The 19,861-nt window shown below is 30.9% G+C and overlaps 1 protein-coding gene and 1 long non-coding RNA gene across 4 annotated transcripts in view; one reads left to right on the top strand and one right to left on the bottom strand.

Annotated features, from left to right (window-relative positions):
• Positions 1-227: 227 nt before the first annotated feature.
• On the bottom strand, positions 228-12,278 carry LOC139524810 (uncharacterized). 3 transcript variants are annotated; one of them, XR_011664864.1, is made up of 7 exons: positions 11,847-12,278; positions 8,209-10,627; positions 6,558-6,765; positions 5,782-5,872; positions 4,379-4,455; positions 2,668-2,743; positions 228-1,952 (listed from the first exon to the last, which is right to left on the bottom strand). It is a non-coding gene; the product is annotated as an uncharacterized lncRNA (long non-coding RNA). The 3 variants fall into 3 exon arrangements; XR_011664865.1 differs by lacking the exon at positions 11,847-12,278 and having other exon boundaries at positions 8,209-8,374; positions 10,560-11,173; XR_011664863.1 differs by lacking the exon at positions 11,847-12,278 and having other exon boundaries at positions 8,209-11,184.
• A 5,403-nt stretch (positions 12,279-17,681) lies between these two features.
• LOC139524808 (sodium-dependent noradrenaline transporter-like) overlaps positions 17,682-19,861 on the top strand; it is a 39,591-nt gene continuing 37,411 nt past the window's right edge. Inside the window, exon 1 of the mRNA XM_071319891.1 lies at positions 17,682-18,705. Within this exon, the coding sequence (XP_071175992.1) occupies positions 18,046-18,705 (660 nt within the window). The 5' untranslated portion in view covers positions 17,682-18,045. The remainder of the gene's footprint in view (positions 18,706-19,861) is intronic.

Below are 19,861 nucleotides of genomic sequence, written 5' to 3'. Positions count from 1 at the left end.
CAATTGTCTCTCTTGTTTGCTTTCTTTTCCTCCTTTATTTTCTTTAAGATGCAAGTTATATTTAAAAGCCATATCTATTATTGGAACAGCTTTCCTTTTTGGAGAAGACGTTACTAAGTTGAAAAACTTGTGTCTAATCCATTTGTAATTTTTGAACAATAAAATATGTTTAAACTAGCTTTCCTTTTAATATACATATTGGATAAAATCAAATCAATCAAAACAAATTTAACTAATTTTGTTCTTTTTATTATCATAAAACTTTTAATTTTTCCAAATTTGCATACAGTTAATATATTTTTCATGCATAGCATTATGGTACAAAATAGACAAAAATGTAACCAATTAAAACATATATAACAAGAGGTCACAATGTGGTTTCAAGAGATTTTTTTTAATAGAAAGACTAATTCAATTGACATTTTTATAAACATTCTATTCTATTATAGACCAATCAAATTTACTTGTGACTTTTGGACTTTCTGTCTTGTAACTCTTAGTCCTTTGACTTATTACTGTTTTTTCAACACATAATGTCAACAATCAACGAGCATAACATGTGAACAGTCAATTCCAGTTTAAATATTCATTATATTTAAAGTTAAATTATTTGTTATAATGAAGTTTAAGCATATCATAATCATTATGTTTGCTTTCTGTATTCACAACATTTTAGGGCATACGATACAGTTTTGATCCCGTATATACAGTTTGATGAAAATTTCCATACAGGCTATTTTTCGCCTAATTAAATCAAATATGTAATAAAAAATATACCTTCATGTGCTATTTTTTTTAGTTAAATGAGGTCGAAATATTGTATATTTGTCCAAAATTCGGATTTGTGATCGTATTTTCTTTTTCAAGAGAAATCCATAACTTTTTTGTTTTAAAAGATAAACACAAATTGTTTTTTGTTAAATAATTTGTGATTTCTGTATTTTATAAGAATCCTAAAAAATTGTGCATTTTTTATTCAGAAATAACTCATATTTATCAAATGGTCATGAATTGAGAAAAAAAGTAATTTTTTTTGCTGTATATTTATCAACATTAAAAAAATTGCACTATTTACAGTTTTATAAAATTTGGTTCACATAATCTCCCTGCAAAATGAAACAGTATGTTGTTTTAAAAAATAGGGGTCCATGCACTGGTTTTCAAATTAAATCAGTTTGAGTGATTAAAATCAGTCGAAAAAATGCATCTTTTCCCGATATGTCACAGTTTGACGTCGTGAAAATAACATTTAACGTTAGCAATGTCATTACCTCCCCTGTAACTGTATCGTATGCCCTTAACAATTATATTGTGAATATTATAATACAGATGATAAAGCATCCTCTATGCAACGAAGAAAGTCCCCAATGAAAACTGAGATTTAGAGCTTACCTGAATTATACCAGAAGAATCACTGGTGTAATACTTTCCAAAGTATTTTTGAATGGAGTTTTTATACATATTTTTTTCTTTTGAAATTCGTATTTAATCTTTATTTAGAGAGCCATTCATTGTTGACAGACCTTATGGAATATTTTTTTTTACAAAACCAAATATAAGGGGGGGAGAATAATACTACACATATCAAAGAAGCAAACAGTTCATAACTACAAGGTATTCAAGTATGACACCTTAATATAATGAAATATTATGAAATACAAAACCCAAAGAAAGTAACCTTACTAAAAACTTCAAATAGTTGTCAATGCTACTCCAGTAGATAAAGGTAAAAAAAACACTTCTAAAATGTATCTAAAAAGGAGTAATTACAAAACAGATATATAAAAAAAAACCAATCCCTGAATTTTACATTACTCTATCATAGTGGTAAAAATATAAAACAAAAACTCAAAACTAAGTGCAATAAAACAAGTCTTCTCTGTTCTTTAAAATTGTTCTTGCCCTTCACTCTTTGACACTTGTATGGCAAGCACTAAGAAGTCTTGATAAACCTAAAATAAAATTACCTTCATGTAAAATTCACAAAATCTGGTTTAATTATTGAAATAAACATTATGAAAGAAAAAAAAAAGTTTAAACTATTTTTATTACATTTCCAAAAGATGACTAGCTTTCCCAATGATATATTAAACTCAAGTTGGTATGGTGTCTTTTCCTAATCTTCTGGTTTGGACATGTCGCAAAAACAAACTTTTTTTGGCTTAAAAATATTCTACCAAGTATAATTCATTCTGGACTGGAAAATCTCTAGCTTGCAAGGTAGATCCAACTTTCAAAACATTAAGTGTAATCAAGCGTATTTAAATTTAATTAGAAAAAAAAACACTTTTATAATCAAGGGCAGATAATTACATTGATTTGATAGGACAATTTGTGTTTTGTTCTAATGGACAGACAGACTGACAGGGTGAGTCCTATATTCACCCCAAAAACTCAATAAGTTGGATAAGGATACGATTATATCATGGCAACTGTTTGGAGCAGCATGTCCAGTCTGCCTTACTTCACTAGAGTACTAAGCAGATTTTCCATTGGCCAATAAAACATAAAATCTCCATGAAAAAATGTTAAAAAGATGAATTGAAACTATGCCTTAGTTAAATGGATTTTAATGAAGTTGTAATATGTATATGTCTCATATTTAAAGGTGTTTTTTTTCAGATCAAATAATCCTAAATTTCTTTCAACATCAACATACAGTAGTACCTGATCGCTTTAATCTTCACTGTTGTTAGGGTAGATGTTCTTTTGGTTGAAATACTACTCACAACTTCAATACACTCTGAAACAATATACACATAGATATATCTTTATATCATTGGATACAGAACAGAGAAAAAGAGTTTTAATTTGCAATATATACACTCTCTTTAACTTGATTGACATACTCAGATAAATGAAAAAAACAGTAAAATTCTTTTTTTCAAAACTAAAGTTTGCTTTAACAAGTTAAAAGTACATAAAGAGTGAATGATTAACTGCAATAACAAAAACTTTTTACAAACATCAATCACCATGTTTGAATTTTTTTAAAAATTTATAGATAAATTATAATCAAAATTAAGACTTTCAAAGAGGCAGTATATGCAGAAATAGCATTTTTCTTGAAAGAAAACAAACTATCAACATAATTTTTATGTTCAAATGTAAATAATGCATCAAACTTAATTTAAAATAAAAGTCTGTTGTCAGATTGAAAATGGTGACATTTTGTATTAGAAAATATTGTTATTTATCAGGGCTTCCAAAAAATCTTTGAGCCAGCAGGAAAATTTGAGTCTTATAACCATATATACGGATTTTAAGACTTAGTAACATAAGACAACCATGGTAATTAGTTGGCCATCATAAAACCAATGATTGACAATTTAAAGAAAAAACGATATTAAACTTTACTTTGAAATAAATTCAATGTTCTAACGTAAAGTGTTAAACTGACAGTTCATCATTTGAAGTGAGCAACATCAGTGTACTCAGATATCTGCCTTAGACTCTTTATTTGTGTAAAATATAATACCGATATCAAAAACTTTACTTTCGTTTTGAAAAACACATTTTGGAAATACCGGATGTAGACTTGACAATGATAAAACATGGACCAGATATGTATAGATTATCGGGTTTTCTGCACATTGATATCGTAAAATATCAGCCGCGAGCCACAATGTGAACCTTTTTGGTGAGTGAGCGTAGCGAACGAGCTAAAAAGTTTCACATTTTGTCGAGCGGCTGATAATTTATGATATCTTTACGTAGAAAACCTGATTATCTGTTTATCATTCTATTAATGGTCTTTTTTCCTCTCCCCAAGACAATTTTACACTTGACGAAAGGAAGCTTGATAACGTCTCCTCTCGCATTGTGACGTCGCTGATAACTTCTCCTCTCACATTGTGACGTCGCTGATAATGCCTGGTCTCGTTTTGAAGTCTTGATACGAGAATTACTGAGTGACAGAGCAGGGTGATATAGGCGTAGGTTAGGACGATAAGGATACGTAAAATCCATGTGCATTTATAAGGCAGGATTGTTTTTTGGTGAGCATGAATAGATTATTAAATTTCCCACCTGCGCACATGCTCACTAAATCAAACAACATGGTTTTGATGACCTTTTAAAAATCTTCCTCAAATCATATTTATAAAACATTTGTTAACACCTTTCTAATAACTTTCATTTTTTGAAAAAAGAAATTAGATATAAACCGCTGAAATGTAGGAACTTCCAAATTTTTTGGTGAATTATTTTAAAATGACTGTCTCTTAAGAAAGCTAAAAAGTAGATGACCGTATCATACTTATCCCAGACGAACAATGTCTGGACAAATTTCATTTGTCAGGAATATATGACCGTTTTGAAAGTCATGTTATTTATTGTATCCAATTAAATTTTTTTTTAACTTATTATTATACACTACCAAATGCTCTATGTATGTGTATCATTCTCATCACAGAAACTCCCCTCTTCCTCAAAAGGATTTTCTTTATTTGGTATCTAATAAAAAGAAAAAGCAAATCATATTGAAATTAACCACCCACTCTACATAATACTTTTATATGATGTATTGAAAACAAAAGAAATAAATGCTTGTTGAAAACTGTATGTCCTTTTTTCCACAGGTTCAATTTCACGTTAGGCAAATAAAGGTCAAAATTTTTGTACTTTTGTTCAAAACGTTTTTGTATTTTTCTTAAACTGCAAATATAGGCAAGTACATTGGGTATAACAAACTACCGGTGGGATTTTTTTAACCCACAAATGGAAGGTCATGATGGACCTAGAACCAACCTTAATTTGAACCTCTGTATTCTAGTGTATATCAATTTTCCTTAAGTTCAAATATAAATAACACCATACAGCAGAATTAAATCCATATTAATGAAAGATGTTTGCTAGTCAAGTTTTGAAATTTTGCCAGATTTTTTAATTCCTCTATAGTTCTATCCATTTGAAGACAAAAATGTAACATTCATTTTTCTTTTCAAAATCTTACATTCGGAAAGAAGTCATTTGTAAAAATCTTATCAAATTCTTGTAATTTTAGCTTCCTAGCATTTTGTAATAGTGTTTGCAAAGTAAGACTTGTCAATGATTAAGATATCGAAATTCAAGAGAGAGTTTTTCCAACAAATTTTCAATAGCCTATATCTCATGATATATCTCAAACAAAACAAAAACACAAACAAGACAGTCCTTTAATTGTTTTTTTGCCTTTTTGTCCTCCTATTAATCACTTATCAATATTTACCAGTTTTATGAAAAGCTGAGTAGCAAACATCCTTAAAGTAATTTACCATATTTTCAAATGGTGCACGATGAATTCTGAATGTATATAACTAACCTCAAATGTAGAATCTCTGTCTGTTTGAATGTTGCTTACAAAAAAAAATGAAGGCATAAGAACATAAATTCTTATTTATTTTTTGCTTATAAGAATAAAAAATAGTGCACATTGAAGAGCCATTGGTGGCCTTGGGCTGTTTTCTTCTCTTTGGTCGGGTTGTTGTCTCTTTGACACATTACCCCTTTCCATTCTTTATTGTAAGTCGATCATTCAATAAATGTGACAAGCCTTAGAAAATCAAATCTATTTTTTCATGTTAGTAGCCTGTTGTCTATTTCTCACATTAAGAAATATTTCTTGCATTACACTGCATATATATTTAAATAAATACATTGTAATGGAGTCTAAATATATTCTTTATATGATTTTGAAAGCAACACTATTAATGGATGGAAATGCAGAGATCTAATATTTATGCAGTTCAATATATATATTCATATACATCGGCACAAGTTATTAAATATATACAACAATACCTGATAAATACTATGTAAACCTTTGTTTGTTAGGATGACAGTCACTTCCACGGTGAACTCAAACACTAGATCACTCGTCTATACCCTATATCTATAAAAAAAAAATGCAATATATTATATATGAGATGAAAGTACTAAAACATTCAAGTCTTGAACTAAAAGAGAAGGGATTACAGTAGTTGTACAATTATTAAGTAATTTTGTTGGTAGTTAATTTTTTTCCGGCTCATGTGTAAGTGAGTCCACTTCAAAATTATATCAATGTATTATCATGTGATGTAAAATATATATGTTGTGTCCAAAAGTAATTTATGAACAGGAGTTTTTGTACAAGCTATCAGTTATTTAACACACATCTCCTTTCAAAAGATAATGCAATTTTATCTTATATAATTAACCAGTTTATTGTTTTTCTCATATAAAATATTATAAACTTTGTAAAAAATCTGAAAATGAAACCATGCATGATGATTTGGGTCAATTGCTTTGTTTCTTACAATCTTATCATTTTTAAATACTGGTTTACTAAAACGAGCTATAAAACCAGATTAAATCTAAGAAATGACTGCACTTAGTCAGGAATATGACAGTTGTTTTCTTTTTGCTTGATGTATTTCAGCTTTTAATTTCGCTATTACATTTTTTCCTCAGAGTTCCATATTTTTGTTACTTTACTTTTTACATGTAACTTGCATATCTGTCTAATTTCAATATCATATAATTCCTCTTGAAAAATAGATGCATCTTCTGTAATAGGGCCATGTTTCTAGACTTACAAAACAATAACAGCATGCATTGTTGTAAGGGATTTTCCAGTAAAAAGTATAAAGGGGTTCAGAAATACACATTTTAAGGTTTAATTGCAAAATTATTAAAATTCTAATGTAGGTAAACTGTTTTTTTTTCTTTTTTTCTACCAATCTCAACTGAAGACACACTCCTCCTTTTGGCAGGGGCTCCCATTGGTTTCTTCATTTCTATACACTGGAAACAAAATTCCAATAAAATGAACTTTATTAACCAATAACAAAAATATGATATATTTTACGATATTAGTATTTATTCATGTGATATCTACACTTCACATAAAAACTGCATTTACAAATAAGAAACGTGTGTAACCTGAATAAACTAGAACTGGGAGTCAACTCGCACAAATCCCCCATCCAGCACTATTATTTTTATATTTATTAAAAATCTTTATTTCGAGTTACGAAAGTCAAAATGCTTGAAAATGGGGAAAACTATTTTCATATTTTTTTTGTGTATCTCTTAAACATTTTTGAATGATGATTGCTTATAGAATTGTATACAGTATTGTTGATTCGTGTAATAAAAATGTAATCTCTACACAATGTATGTTTATTTTCTGCAGAAACAGATAGCCTCTTGAAATACTGCGGATGGCTTGTAGTTTAATTATCATCATTATCATTAAATTCATAGCCAATATAAAAAAGACGATGTGGTATGATTGCCAAGGAGACAACTATCCACAAAAGACCAAAATGACACAGACATTAACAACTATAGGTCACTGTACGGCCTTCAACAATGAGCAAAGCCCATACCGCATAGTCAGCTATAAAAGGCCCAGATAAGACAACACTGTCAGTGTCATTTTAAACATAAAGAGTTATAGTAACTAAAACTATAGCACATATATGTAAAAGATCTCTTCTGCTGCAAATTTCGTTAAGAGTGGGCTTTTTGGGGCAGCTGTAGAGGCAATATTTGTTCTGGCAATTTGCAAGTATATTTTATTTGTCTACATAATTAATTTTCTTATGCTTGATTTGTTCAGAACAGTATACATTTTGTGTTGTATCTACAGTTTATCCCGTTTTATTTTAGAAAATGAACAATGTCACTCTCATTAAAGAATTTTATGGGTGCATTACTTTCTAACATGTAGCCTCTTATAAATAATTATCACATAACTTTTTCAAATTCTGCAATCAAAATACCGAGACCCTTCCTCATGTAATGTATAACTAAGCTTGGGTAGATCTATACTTTGTTTATTAAATGTAAAGTAAATCTAAAAATTCTGTTTAAAAAATCAGACGCCACAACCGTTTTAAGACTCGCTGTATATATAATTCTTAAGAAATTAGAGAAACATAATATTTTTGTTACTTGCAACTCGTCTGTCATAACTTGCCCTTCATAACTCGACTATCCTAACTCGCCTATACACCTCGCTGATAAGAAACCCAATGTTTTTTGCTGTGTAATGTCATCAATTTCAGCAGTTCTGAGGGGTTGCACTTGCAAAAATTATGGACATAAAGATGGATAATATAGGGATTTCTATGTATATCCCAAAACTTTGTTTGTAGGGACTAGGGGATATAAAAACAAAAAGTGACATTCAACCGGAATATATTCCATTCATTCTTATAATAATAGACATCATTTTCATACCTTTATATCAAAGGTGGTCTAAGTTTGGTCTCCTGTTACATGCATAGGAAGTCTCATCACTTCAATAGGTCATCTTCGATTTTAATTGTAGCCCCAGGTATGCACAGTATTCTAACTGGGTCTTCCATCATTTCCATTGGTACAACTTGCTTCAGGTTGGAATCTCCTAAAATTAAAATGCTTCTCAACCTTTTCTGAAGTTTGTAAATCATATCTAAATAAATATAATCCGTATAAAAAAGTTTGTCCGATCCACCATAGATTTGAAAATTTTTCCATTTTATAATAATGAAGCATAAATGCATGTAACTCAAGAACAGTAACAGTGACAGTCAAATTTGAACTTAATCTGTGTTTTGTTGTTATAAGCAGTGTATAAGTTTTATAACATTTGTTGAGACAAATTAAAGTTAGATACTAGAAAAGAGGTTTAGCAATTGGTCTGAGGACACAGTTATCGTCCTTCCATTTTGGTAGTCCACATACATGTATATATTCCCTAGTGTGAACAGTGTATTACTTGCCAATTTTTTTCATACCCTTTCCTAATTTATTTCTTGACATTTTTTGACATTTTATGCATGAAATATCGAGTAAGGGGATGAAATTACATGATAAAAAAATTGGGGTGTTGAGTTTTTATGTTAAGTAGTGATTTGGTCCAGTTACAAAAGGTCTAAAATTAGTATGTCTGAAGCTGTCAAACTGAATTTTAGACCCCCTAAACACAGAATTGTCAATATTTTGAGTTAGAGCTGTTAGAAGTTTCTAAAATTTTGCTATTATTTGTCCCAATAGTAGTACACTACACTGTGAAAATCTTTTTGAGATTGAACTGGTGAGATTTTTTTAATTTGAATCTATTGTCTAAAAGAAATGCACTACGAAATAACTGTTCTCAGGCCTAAGAGATGAAATCAGTAAATGTAGATTCTGTACTTTGGCAACTTCCCTGAATAGTTTGCTGGTTTCAATTTGTCAAACTCAATAAAAGTAAATTATTTAAATCTTTGTTTGATAGAAATTTTGTCATTTTACGGCTAAATAAGCATTTTAAAGCAGTTTCCATGTTTATGCATAAGAGGCATGCTGACTTTCTATCTGAAAGCTTTTCAAGCTTTGATATTTGTGTTTCTGTACACAATTCAAATTATATAACCCATTAGTGAACTTTGAATCTATAAAAAAGTAGATTTTAACACAGAAAAAATGTGCAAAATATGTTGTATTTCATGGTCCTGGTTAAACAACCTGTTTCATGTATGTGTCCATCTGTAGTCAATCATAAATATTTTACTAAATCTATAAAAAAAAAAAAGCACTTTACAATGATCAGTACACCTTATTCACTTCATATGCCACCTTCAATGTCTTCTTTAGGATAGTTAGTGGTTCAAATATATGCCAATTGAGACTAAAACTGCATTTCCTTGCATTTCCTTGAAAAGTGAAAAAAACTGTGCATCAGACATGTCAGACCATGCTGTCTGCAAAAAAAGTTGAATGCAATCTTAAGTATTTTTGCAATTAGACTTCTTGTATCATAACATCTTAGCATAGAAATAAACAAACAGTAACAAATTTCCATTTCAGATAGCTTCTGTATGCATTTTTATATGTAAATATGTGCTACAGCCTAAATCGACTCTAAATAATCTTTAATCTTACATGGCCTAAGACCATTCTATACTCATGTGGTATGCTTTTTGTAACTTTTCTTTACATTTAAAGTACATTTAATATATATGGAAGAATAATTTATGGTAAAAAAACTTCAAAAACTTGAAATTGGGTGAAAAAATTGCATGTTTATGTGACAACAGTAAAAGTTAATGACCACTTCTACAAGCAGTGGTCTTGAAACAGTATATTTTAACCATGTTAACAGGAAATGAATCTGATAGGCTCTTCAGTATAAAATTGACAAAATCTTTGACCTCTGCGAGACTTTGAGAGATTAATGGATTTTGGTGGCGTCTTACAGAAAAAAACGTTTAAACTCCTGAGGCTATGCATTGACCACATAATTCTAAAGTTTTATTATAAAGTAAATATATTTTGTCATATAAAAGGGATGTCAAAAATAAGTGTGATTTATAAAAGTGTTTTATAATGTTTTTGAATTTGGACTGCAATCGGCGCTGTTTTTTAATTACCCTGTTTGCATTCTGTGATAAAATGAATGTGGTTTATATAACGAATTTAAAGTGACAGAATAAAGTTTGATACCCTGGCATCACTATAGTTTGAATGACATTTGATTGATATTATCGGAAATTATTAGGATAATAGTTAGTACTTTTTTTTAACACATGTCTGGTACTGTATTGTATCTTTATTACCTACGTAACATGTATAGCACGACAATAAAATCAGCTACAATTAGGTTGTGTCTAGTCCCGCCAATATACATATGTTCCTGTGGTGCATAAAAAAAGTTATAATTATATTTATCTATTCATTCTGTCTTTGGTTTCAGGTTCCAGATATTTATTTCAAACTCTATCTATTTATATGGTTTGATTGGTGATTTAATCAGTGGTAAAAAAAACCAGACACATTATCTAATGCATGAATAGATTGTTACTAAATCAAATGTAAATACAAAACTGTGGCAAAATATTTTTTTATAGACCAGATCAGACACTTGTTTCTATCCATGGGAAGACCAACAATCAACGTATATTTACGTTTCTATCCATGAGAAGACCCACAATCAACGTATATTTACATAAATTTATGTTGATAGTGGGTCTGTCACGGAATATAAGTTCCTTCATAACAAAAAGTTCCAAAAGGAATAAATATTCTGGAATATTATTTCCACAGGAATATATATTACTGTACAGTATATGTTACTAACAGAATAAATAGTATAGAATATTTTTTCCAACAGGAATAGGTATTATGACATTGTTTATAATAAAGTTTCTAGTGGAACTTCTGTTAGGCGGAATAAATATATGTTGACAGGTCTTCCCATGGATAGAAACAATTTAAGTGCCTGTGAACCAGATACATAATCCAAGACGGAAATAGATTGTCACTAAATACTTAGCTCTATAGAGAAAAGATACAGCTCTTAAACGTCTTCTGTACAGTAATGAAAAATATAGTGCTCTAGCAGGTCCATGGTGATTTTAGTTTGACAAACCGCAGTCCCGGTAGCATACTTTAATTTATTAATTATAACTGAATCTGCTTACACTTTTATGCAAGAATTCTTAAAAATATGACAATCTTGCAAAAGGTACTAAATATCTGCCTGTTTATTTTAACAGCGTATACAATAACACTATTTCAAAAGAGAGAAAAAAAGAAACTTTTTGTTTGTTTTCGTATTCATATATATACCTTTGCTACCTCAAACGTAGAGAGCTCAAATAAAAATATAAAATGGAATCAAAATCGGAATCCTTCCGGAGTCCTCAGTGAAAATCTCTATACACGTTGGCGTTTATGTACGGTTGTTTTATCACTTTTGCAAGCACATCATACACCGTTCAAATTTATGTTCAACTTGATGTCTTTAATGAAATTGAAGGATACGGCGTTGCAAACAACACTAATGTAAAACCGAGTACATCGGGAAAACTTGTGTTGTTTAACATTTTATAAAAAGGATTTCATCAAGTTACCCTCAATATCATTACCAGCTGATTACTATGACCAATCTGAATGTCATCATGGTCTGGATATGTCTGTTTTGTTTCATGGACTTATAAAAATAAACCTACGAAATAAGGTCTTTGAAAATAACTTCTGTAACAAAAATGGCGAAGATAGCAATGATGTCAGGAGGATCAATATCAGCGATTGGTTTATTTAAAAAAAATTGTTATCAGTACTAAAAGATTTTGTTAGACCGTACTTGCTAGAATTCAAAGCACTATGGTATTATATGTTAACGTTAGTGATTGGTTGATCGCACTGTTCAGTTTTTGTTAACGATATTATCAGAAATTTGTTAGACCGCACGGTCTCACGGTCTTACTTTGTTAGTTATATAAGAAGGCTAAAAAACCTAATACATTTCTTATATTAAAAGATAAAAAGTAAAGGATGGGGTGGTATTATAGAAGGCAGCAGCGCTTACCGACGGAAAAGTTAAATTAATGTACTTATGTATGGTCAAACCAGTGCAGTATAAGAACGACAAAAAGTGCACCTTAACTGATATTCAACGGCAGGTGGTATATTTCGAATTGAATTCATTCAGTTCCCGAAATCTGCTTACAATCTTAAACAAACTGTAAATCATTATTCAAAGCTAGATGTATCATTCAAAATTAAACAATCCTAAATTATATGAACTGTTTGAAATCATGTTGCCAAAAATCTGAAAACCAGTGCTATTCGTAAAATTTCTTTTGTAAATACTTTATCTAAAATCTATAGAATTAATTTGATTAATGATTAATATAGAAACATATAGATATTTTTAGAAATATTTTCATCTGTCGCTGTGGGGAGCACTATCTTCACGACAAGTTTGTATATCTAAACAAGTTTTATCACAAAAATAATCGTAAATGTATAAAACATTTTACAGATATTTGATAGCAACAAAAAATTTAACTTTTGCTCTTGAAAATTCCATGTTTTGAAATTGACGTAGATCATAGATTTGAAACATGTTTTATAGGTATTTAAATAGAGTTGTGGTGAATACACCTACATTTATATTTGGATTGTATACTCATTAACTTCAGTTTGGCAAAGTAAATTACCCTTGAATGTATGGTATCTGATTATGAATCGAGAAAATGGTGAACAAATATTTGCTGACTTCAGAACTAAAGGACTCCATATCGTTGTTCGACCGTCTGAATATGATTTGTTTATAAAAAAATCTCAAATCTAAAGGCCGAATTTTCCATATTTTGAGTGACTGAATTGGTCGGTTGCACATTAACCTTTATCGCCCGATATTTGAAATTACTAGCTTATATCGAAAAAAGGGACAAGTGATTATGCGTTCATCTATAATTAGATTTTTAATAACGGAACACAATTTAGATTTGTTGTTGTCTCATTAACATTTATGTCCACATTTATCTTCATCCTTTTCAATCAAGAATGTTTTAAAATTTTACCTTGAAATACCATTTATTTACAGATACTAATATTAGCGTCTGGCTTTCATAAAGTATAATTTTTTGTGTGCAATTTTCTTAAGAAAAACGGGTTAAGGTCAATGTGAAATCACAGTAAACATATTTTCTGATCCAGAGTTTATTTATCAAAAATAATGAAAATATACACAAATAAAACACACAAAGTCTTTAAAAAATACCATTGACAGTACCGTCATTATCCGAGAAAAGAAGACACTTAATTAATTTAGCAGCGATGATGATACTGTGGATTCATTTATTCTCGTAAGTATCAATTTTCGTGGAATGCTGAAAACTTGCATATCCGTGGATATCTGATTTTGTGGTTTTGCCAATATCTGTATAAAAAGCCTATTGAAAATATGATATTCGTTGAAAATTTCGATTCGTGGTTCACCTGTACCAACGATACCCACGAAAATTGGTATCCAACGAATTATAATGAATCCACAGTACGCAAATTTGTATCCGTCAACATATCACATAGATTAGTATTTCAATGGGGAAAAAAGGGAAGGGGATTAAATGAATCCCTGTTTAAGACCACTTTTTCATTCTAACAATCAGACTTTATTGCTTACATTTGTATGGGGTCAACTGACGATTTTGTGCATGCGGAGTTATTAGAAGACCGTATCTTGCTGATAATTTTTGCTTCATTTTTTTTTATCTGTTATATTTTTGTAGATAATAGACAAAAACGTATAATATTAGTAAATATCGTCAATGTTACTCTGATGATGATTTTGGCCAAGCTGAATTATTTGTAAATCTTGTCTTTCAGATCACTTTTGCTAGTAAAATTTTCTCTCTATCTATTTTTCCTTTCAAGAAAATAGATCCAAAATTACGGGAAACAAAAAGTAAAATTCGTTATTTATATTATAAGGACAAAAACTCATGTAAGGAGTCGTTTGATATTATTTTTGAAATGGACTGTAGGCAGATCTGAATATTCTGAACATTTTAAGTCAGATTTTCTCTGACTATAGTGGTTTTAGGTATACATAATAATAAACACACTTGCATTTTATTCTTCTGTTCTGAGTTTAGCCATGTCGAACGTGTTGGTTGGCAAGCTGGTCCAACAGACACTTTTAAAAACTGGATACCCATAATGATTGTGGCAAAGTTTGGTTCCAAATGGTCAAGTCGTTTCAGAGGAGAAGATTTGTAAAAGTTAACAGGCAACAGACTAGAGACGCCAAGTGATGTTCATATTCAATAGTTAACTTAGTCCTTTTGGGCTTTTTAAGCATACGAAAAGGGGAATCTATACCTCCAGCGCCTGCTGTAAATATTACTATATAGCACCTGCATAGTATATCTGCACGTATGTTAGATATTTAACTCTCACAACCTTGAAACTAGGTGGTGCCCCATGCATTGGGATATAAAATGTAGATATTGATAGATTAGAATGGTTTTAGGTTTGGAACTGATGCTGACACGATAATACAAATTTATTTCTCGACTATCGTAAATTAAGTATCTCTTTATATTTGTTTTACTAACACGATCAATATTGAATCAGAAAAATAATATTAATATTTAAGAAGTTTATGTTTGATTAAAAATGCTTACCAGCAAATTTACAGCAGGCACACTAAACTTATATAGTTGTTCAAAATTAACGCCCTTTGTCACGTTCTTAAATCAACTTGATAGAATCTAAATAGAAACATATATTTTAATGAGAGAAACATTAGCTTCTGATAATAGAATTTAATCTCGTAATATATCTCGGAAAAGATGTATCATTGAAAACATACAGAGATATACAACAACAGAATACATCTATCATGATCCACGTCTTCGGGACGATTTGACCACGAGGTTTAGCAACGGTTCTATTCCAAAAGGTGCCTCAAAAAGCTCACTACAAAAAGCTAAATATATGTTTACAATGAAAATCGTAATAATATACTCTAAATTTTGGCATTTGAGGCAAGAAACTGTATATGAGATATATGCACTTTGGAGTTTCAGGTTTGGGACGCGCTCAACAAACAATGTTGTCGTACCAGCTGATAAAGCCTAAAAACGTTCAGATTAAAACATCAATGTATGTTAAAGTGTTTTGAATCAACAATACGTCTGGCTATTCAACTTATGCACCCACACCTATAGGAAGATGGTATGAGTGCCAATGAGACAACTCTCCATCCAAGGCACAATTTGTTAAAGTAAACCATTATAGGACAAGGTACGGTCTTTAACACGGAGCCTAGGCTCACACTGAACAGCAAGCTATTGAGGGCCCCAAAAATTAAGTACCTTTCTCGCACTTTAAAAATATTATTTCACCTTTTGTCATTTTGAGGTCTTTTATACCATACTTTGTGATATGGCTTTTCCTCATTGTTACAGTTCCATATAAATTACAGCATCATCCCATCTCATTGGTAATCTTACCACATCTCCCCATTTTATATGTTTACCTCCAAATTTTACTTACCATTGGCAGTTAATAGAAGTGTTGAGGTCAATTTTCTCGCCAATTAAAACTGTCAGTTTTTTTAGTGAAGCAGAAAAAGGATGAATGTATCATTATTTCGGTGTCGTTGTCTAACTAGGGGTGCAGCTGACTAAAGCCAGACAAATCAATATTCTCAATTAACTCATGTTTAAAATAAATACATGGCAGAGGTTTATATGAATCTGCACTGTAGTTTGGCAGTGTCAGACACAAAGAATATGTACAATACTTTCTGTTTCAATTGGAAAATCAATCCTTTCTGTACACAATTTATCTTACTTGATATAAACAGACACTTGAGGATCTTTGACTTTATAATAGACAGGTGGTAAATCTCGTACCGATCTGTTGACAGACATAAAGCCACCTTGGCAGATCTAACCGCTTTTTTCACCTTTCCGATAATTTTTTGCATTTTTTTGGTTTGTTTTTGTTTATATTTCCCTTCCAAATGTAGATTTGGTACAGCTCTTTTTCTGTCCTAATTTCAGCACAGGATAATTTCAACACGAGAAAAACAGATTTAACAGAATGAAAATACATACGCGAACAAAACATTTTTGGAATAGTTTGGCTTTTATTACTGCATATCAATCATTTTACTTTTTTGTATATAAAATTAAAAATGATATAAAATGAATTTTATTGCACAACTTTGAAATTTGAAAATTCTACAGAGTGCAAAATGCGAAACCACACTCCTAACTGTGTTAAGTTAAAATACTAAACGAGCATCGGTTAAGAATCAAGTGCTTCGGCTTGAATTGTACACTTTCAGTTTTAAACTCATAATTATCATATATTTAAAAAGAAGATGTGGTATTGTTGCTAATGAGACAACTCTCCACATGAGACTAAATTAAAAAGAAATAACAACCATACCTCACCGTAAATTCTTCAATAATTACCAAAGCCCATACCGTATAGTCAGCTTTAAAAGACCCCGAAATGACGAGTGTAAAACAATTAAAACGAGAAAACTAACGGACTAAATTTTTACATAAATAAGACAAACGACTGTCATGTTCTTGTTTGAAGGAAAAGGTGCTTAAACCTAATTGTCATTATAGCTAGCTAAACATTACTTTTGCATGCCAGTTGTATACAGACTTTTACAGTTCCATAATATTGACTAAATTGTGCGAGCAAAACTAACAGATATCATTGGTAGACGTGAAAATAAAAATGTATACTCCTTTTCATCTCCACGGAGTTGTATAATCTTGACATATACAAGGTTCTGTAATGCCAATGGTGGTATGTATCATATGTTTTTACAGTTTGCACTATTGTATTACGAAAAAGCACCATATCAATATATAACGTTAAAGACCCCCCTCCCACCATATCAATATATAACGTTAAAGACCCCCTCCCACCCAAGCAAAAAAAGAAGATCCTACTCGGTTTAACCGAAGGAGTTTCAACCTTAGGTTTTTGGCGCATTTTCAAAATTTGTAAACTTTATCCATAATATTTTTTTAAGATAAAAGTATAACTTTTACCAGTTATAAATGTAGGCAAGATATATTTTGATGTTTGAACCGGGGGACCTAATTTTCTCTTAGAAATACGCCTACCAATTATCCGAGTACATGTATAACCATAATACACATACCAAGTATTTGATCCATCCACTTTCTTTTTTTTTCAATCGCACTATTATCAGAATTTCCTCATAATGACAGTGTCCGAAATTTGTTCCAAATAATATTGATACTAGATGATTATAAAAACTGCACAATGTTACTGTCGAACCTGACGTAATTTATTAAACAGTCAAAGGTGAACGTACATTCCAATGCACACCTTTCTCAGAATGCCAAAATACTATGCACTTAATCGCGAACGTTATAACCTTGCCCCTAAAATGCATCATTTCAAAGCAACTATAAAAGATATCGACTCTCGTGGGAGAATTGATTGAAGATTTATTGTTTGGATGTATGTTTCCTCTTTTCTGTATTACCTTTTTGTCTACGAAACATAATTAAAACATAATTTATCCATTTGATAATAACAACTCTAAGTAAAGGCGGAAGGAACATGTTTATAGATCTCTAATTATGTTTAAAATAATAATTTTATCAATGGTGTTGAAATCACATCTGCATGGAAAAACATTCATTGTTGTTTTCTTAATTTTTATCATAACTGACGGGAAGTTATAGAATTATAATGCCGTAGACTTATACAGATTTTGATTCTTTTTACTTTTTGCAAAACTAGATTTCTTTATGAATGACGGAACTAACAGAGGTCGTTTGTCAAATAGAAGACGATACAAGAATTAATACAGAAGAACCAATATCTAATGAACAATTAGATTATGATATACCCCAGGAATATGTTATACGTCCAGGACTTGAACCCGTTTTGAGTTCATTTGTGTTGGAAAATAATTGTGAAAATGTACTGGAAGTTTTACAAAGCCAAGATGCAACAAAGGAAATGCTTCAAAACGAACTTGAAGAAACCCAGTGTTCACCTTCACTGGACGAAACTACTCAAAAGAGAGAACAAGAAACCCCACCGGATGAGCTTGCGTTCGAAAATGACATTGAAACTCCCCAAAGTCCAGTTGGATCTGAAGGAAAATCTCCGAATGCCCCACGGAGTCCGCCCGTTTTTAAGTTTACTTCCGAATGGTACTATGAAAATCCGGAAACAGATAGTGATTCTAGTTGTTGTGTTATAAAAGGAGACACCCTGGACCGCCGTTTATCCAGGGACTCATTCAGTGCAGAATCTGATGTAGATTTGGAACCAGTTCCGATAGTATCCGAAAGACGTAGTTCAAAATGGAGTGCAACAATTTTATTTGTGGCATCGGAAATTCAGATGATTATAGATCTTGCGGAGTTTTGTCCTGACGAGGATTTTGTGAACGCACCAAAAAAGGTTTGTTGTTTTGTTTTTATTATTTATAAAATTGACAGTTTATGTAATTACTTAATATTTGATAAAAGCAAAAAATCTGTACAATATACAAATTGAAAATGCACACAACATTGACTTTAAAGTGTTCGGGCTGAGAAATAATATACCGTTATCTGCTTGACCATTGAACTAGTTGATTTCTTAAAAAGTCTTACTTTAAACGAAAGGCAACGTTTTTTCTCTGTCCCACAAACACTAAAACATTCTAAGATAAATATGTGCAGTGACGTTATGCATTAATTATAATGTAAAAACAAAAACAAAAACAAAAAAATTATGCAGAAGAAGTCCCCCAAAAATGTCAATTATATAAAGCAAGAAGTTGAACATTCATATAAAATTGAGAAAGGAAATGGTGAATATGTCAAAGCGACAACCACCCGACCATAGAGCAAACAACAGCCGAAGGCAACCAATGGGTCTTCAATGTAGCGAGAATTCCCGCACCCGTAGGTGTCCTTCAGCTGGCCCCTAAAATATGCATAATAGTACAGTGATAATGGACGTCATACTAAACTCCGAATTATACACAAGAAACTAAAATTTAAAATCATACAAGACTAACAAAGGCCAGAGGCTCCTGACTTGGGACAGGCGCAAAATTGCGGCGGGGTTAAACATGTTTATGAGATCTCAACCCTCCCCCTATACCTCTAGCCAATGTAGAAAAGTAAAAGAATAATAATACGCACATTAAAATTCAGTTCAAGAGAAGTCCGAGTCTGATGTCAAAAGATGTAACAAAAGAAAATAAATAAAATGACAATAATACATAAATAACAACAGACTACTAGCAGTTAACTGACATGCCAGCTCCAGACCTCAATTAAACTGATTGAAAGATTATGTCTTCATCATATGAATATCATATTATATGTTTTAATAAGTCACATAAAAAGGCGGAAAATACCAAAGGGATAAGAAAAATCGAAGTCATAGATCTTAGTCGAGGGAAAACTGACAACTCCTTTGCCAAAAAAAAAAAAATAAACAAAATAAACAAACAAACAAAAAAAAAAAAAAAAAACACAAACAAACAAAAAATAAAAAACGCAAATAAACACACAAAAAAAAAAAACAGGATAGAAAAGACAAACAAAAGTCGAGAAACACATTT

This window comes from Mytilus edulis, chromosome 5 (genome assembly GCF_963676685.1).
Source record: "Mytilus edulis chromosome 5, xbMytEdul2.2, whole genome shotgun sequence".
NCBI lineage: Eukaryota > Metazoa > Mollusca > Bivalvia > Mytilida > Mytilidae > Mytilus > Mytilus edulis.
Note: the sequence above shows the minus strand (reverse complement) of the source record. Positions and strands in the feature narration are given on the sequence as shown.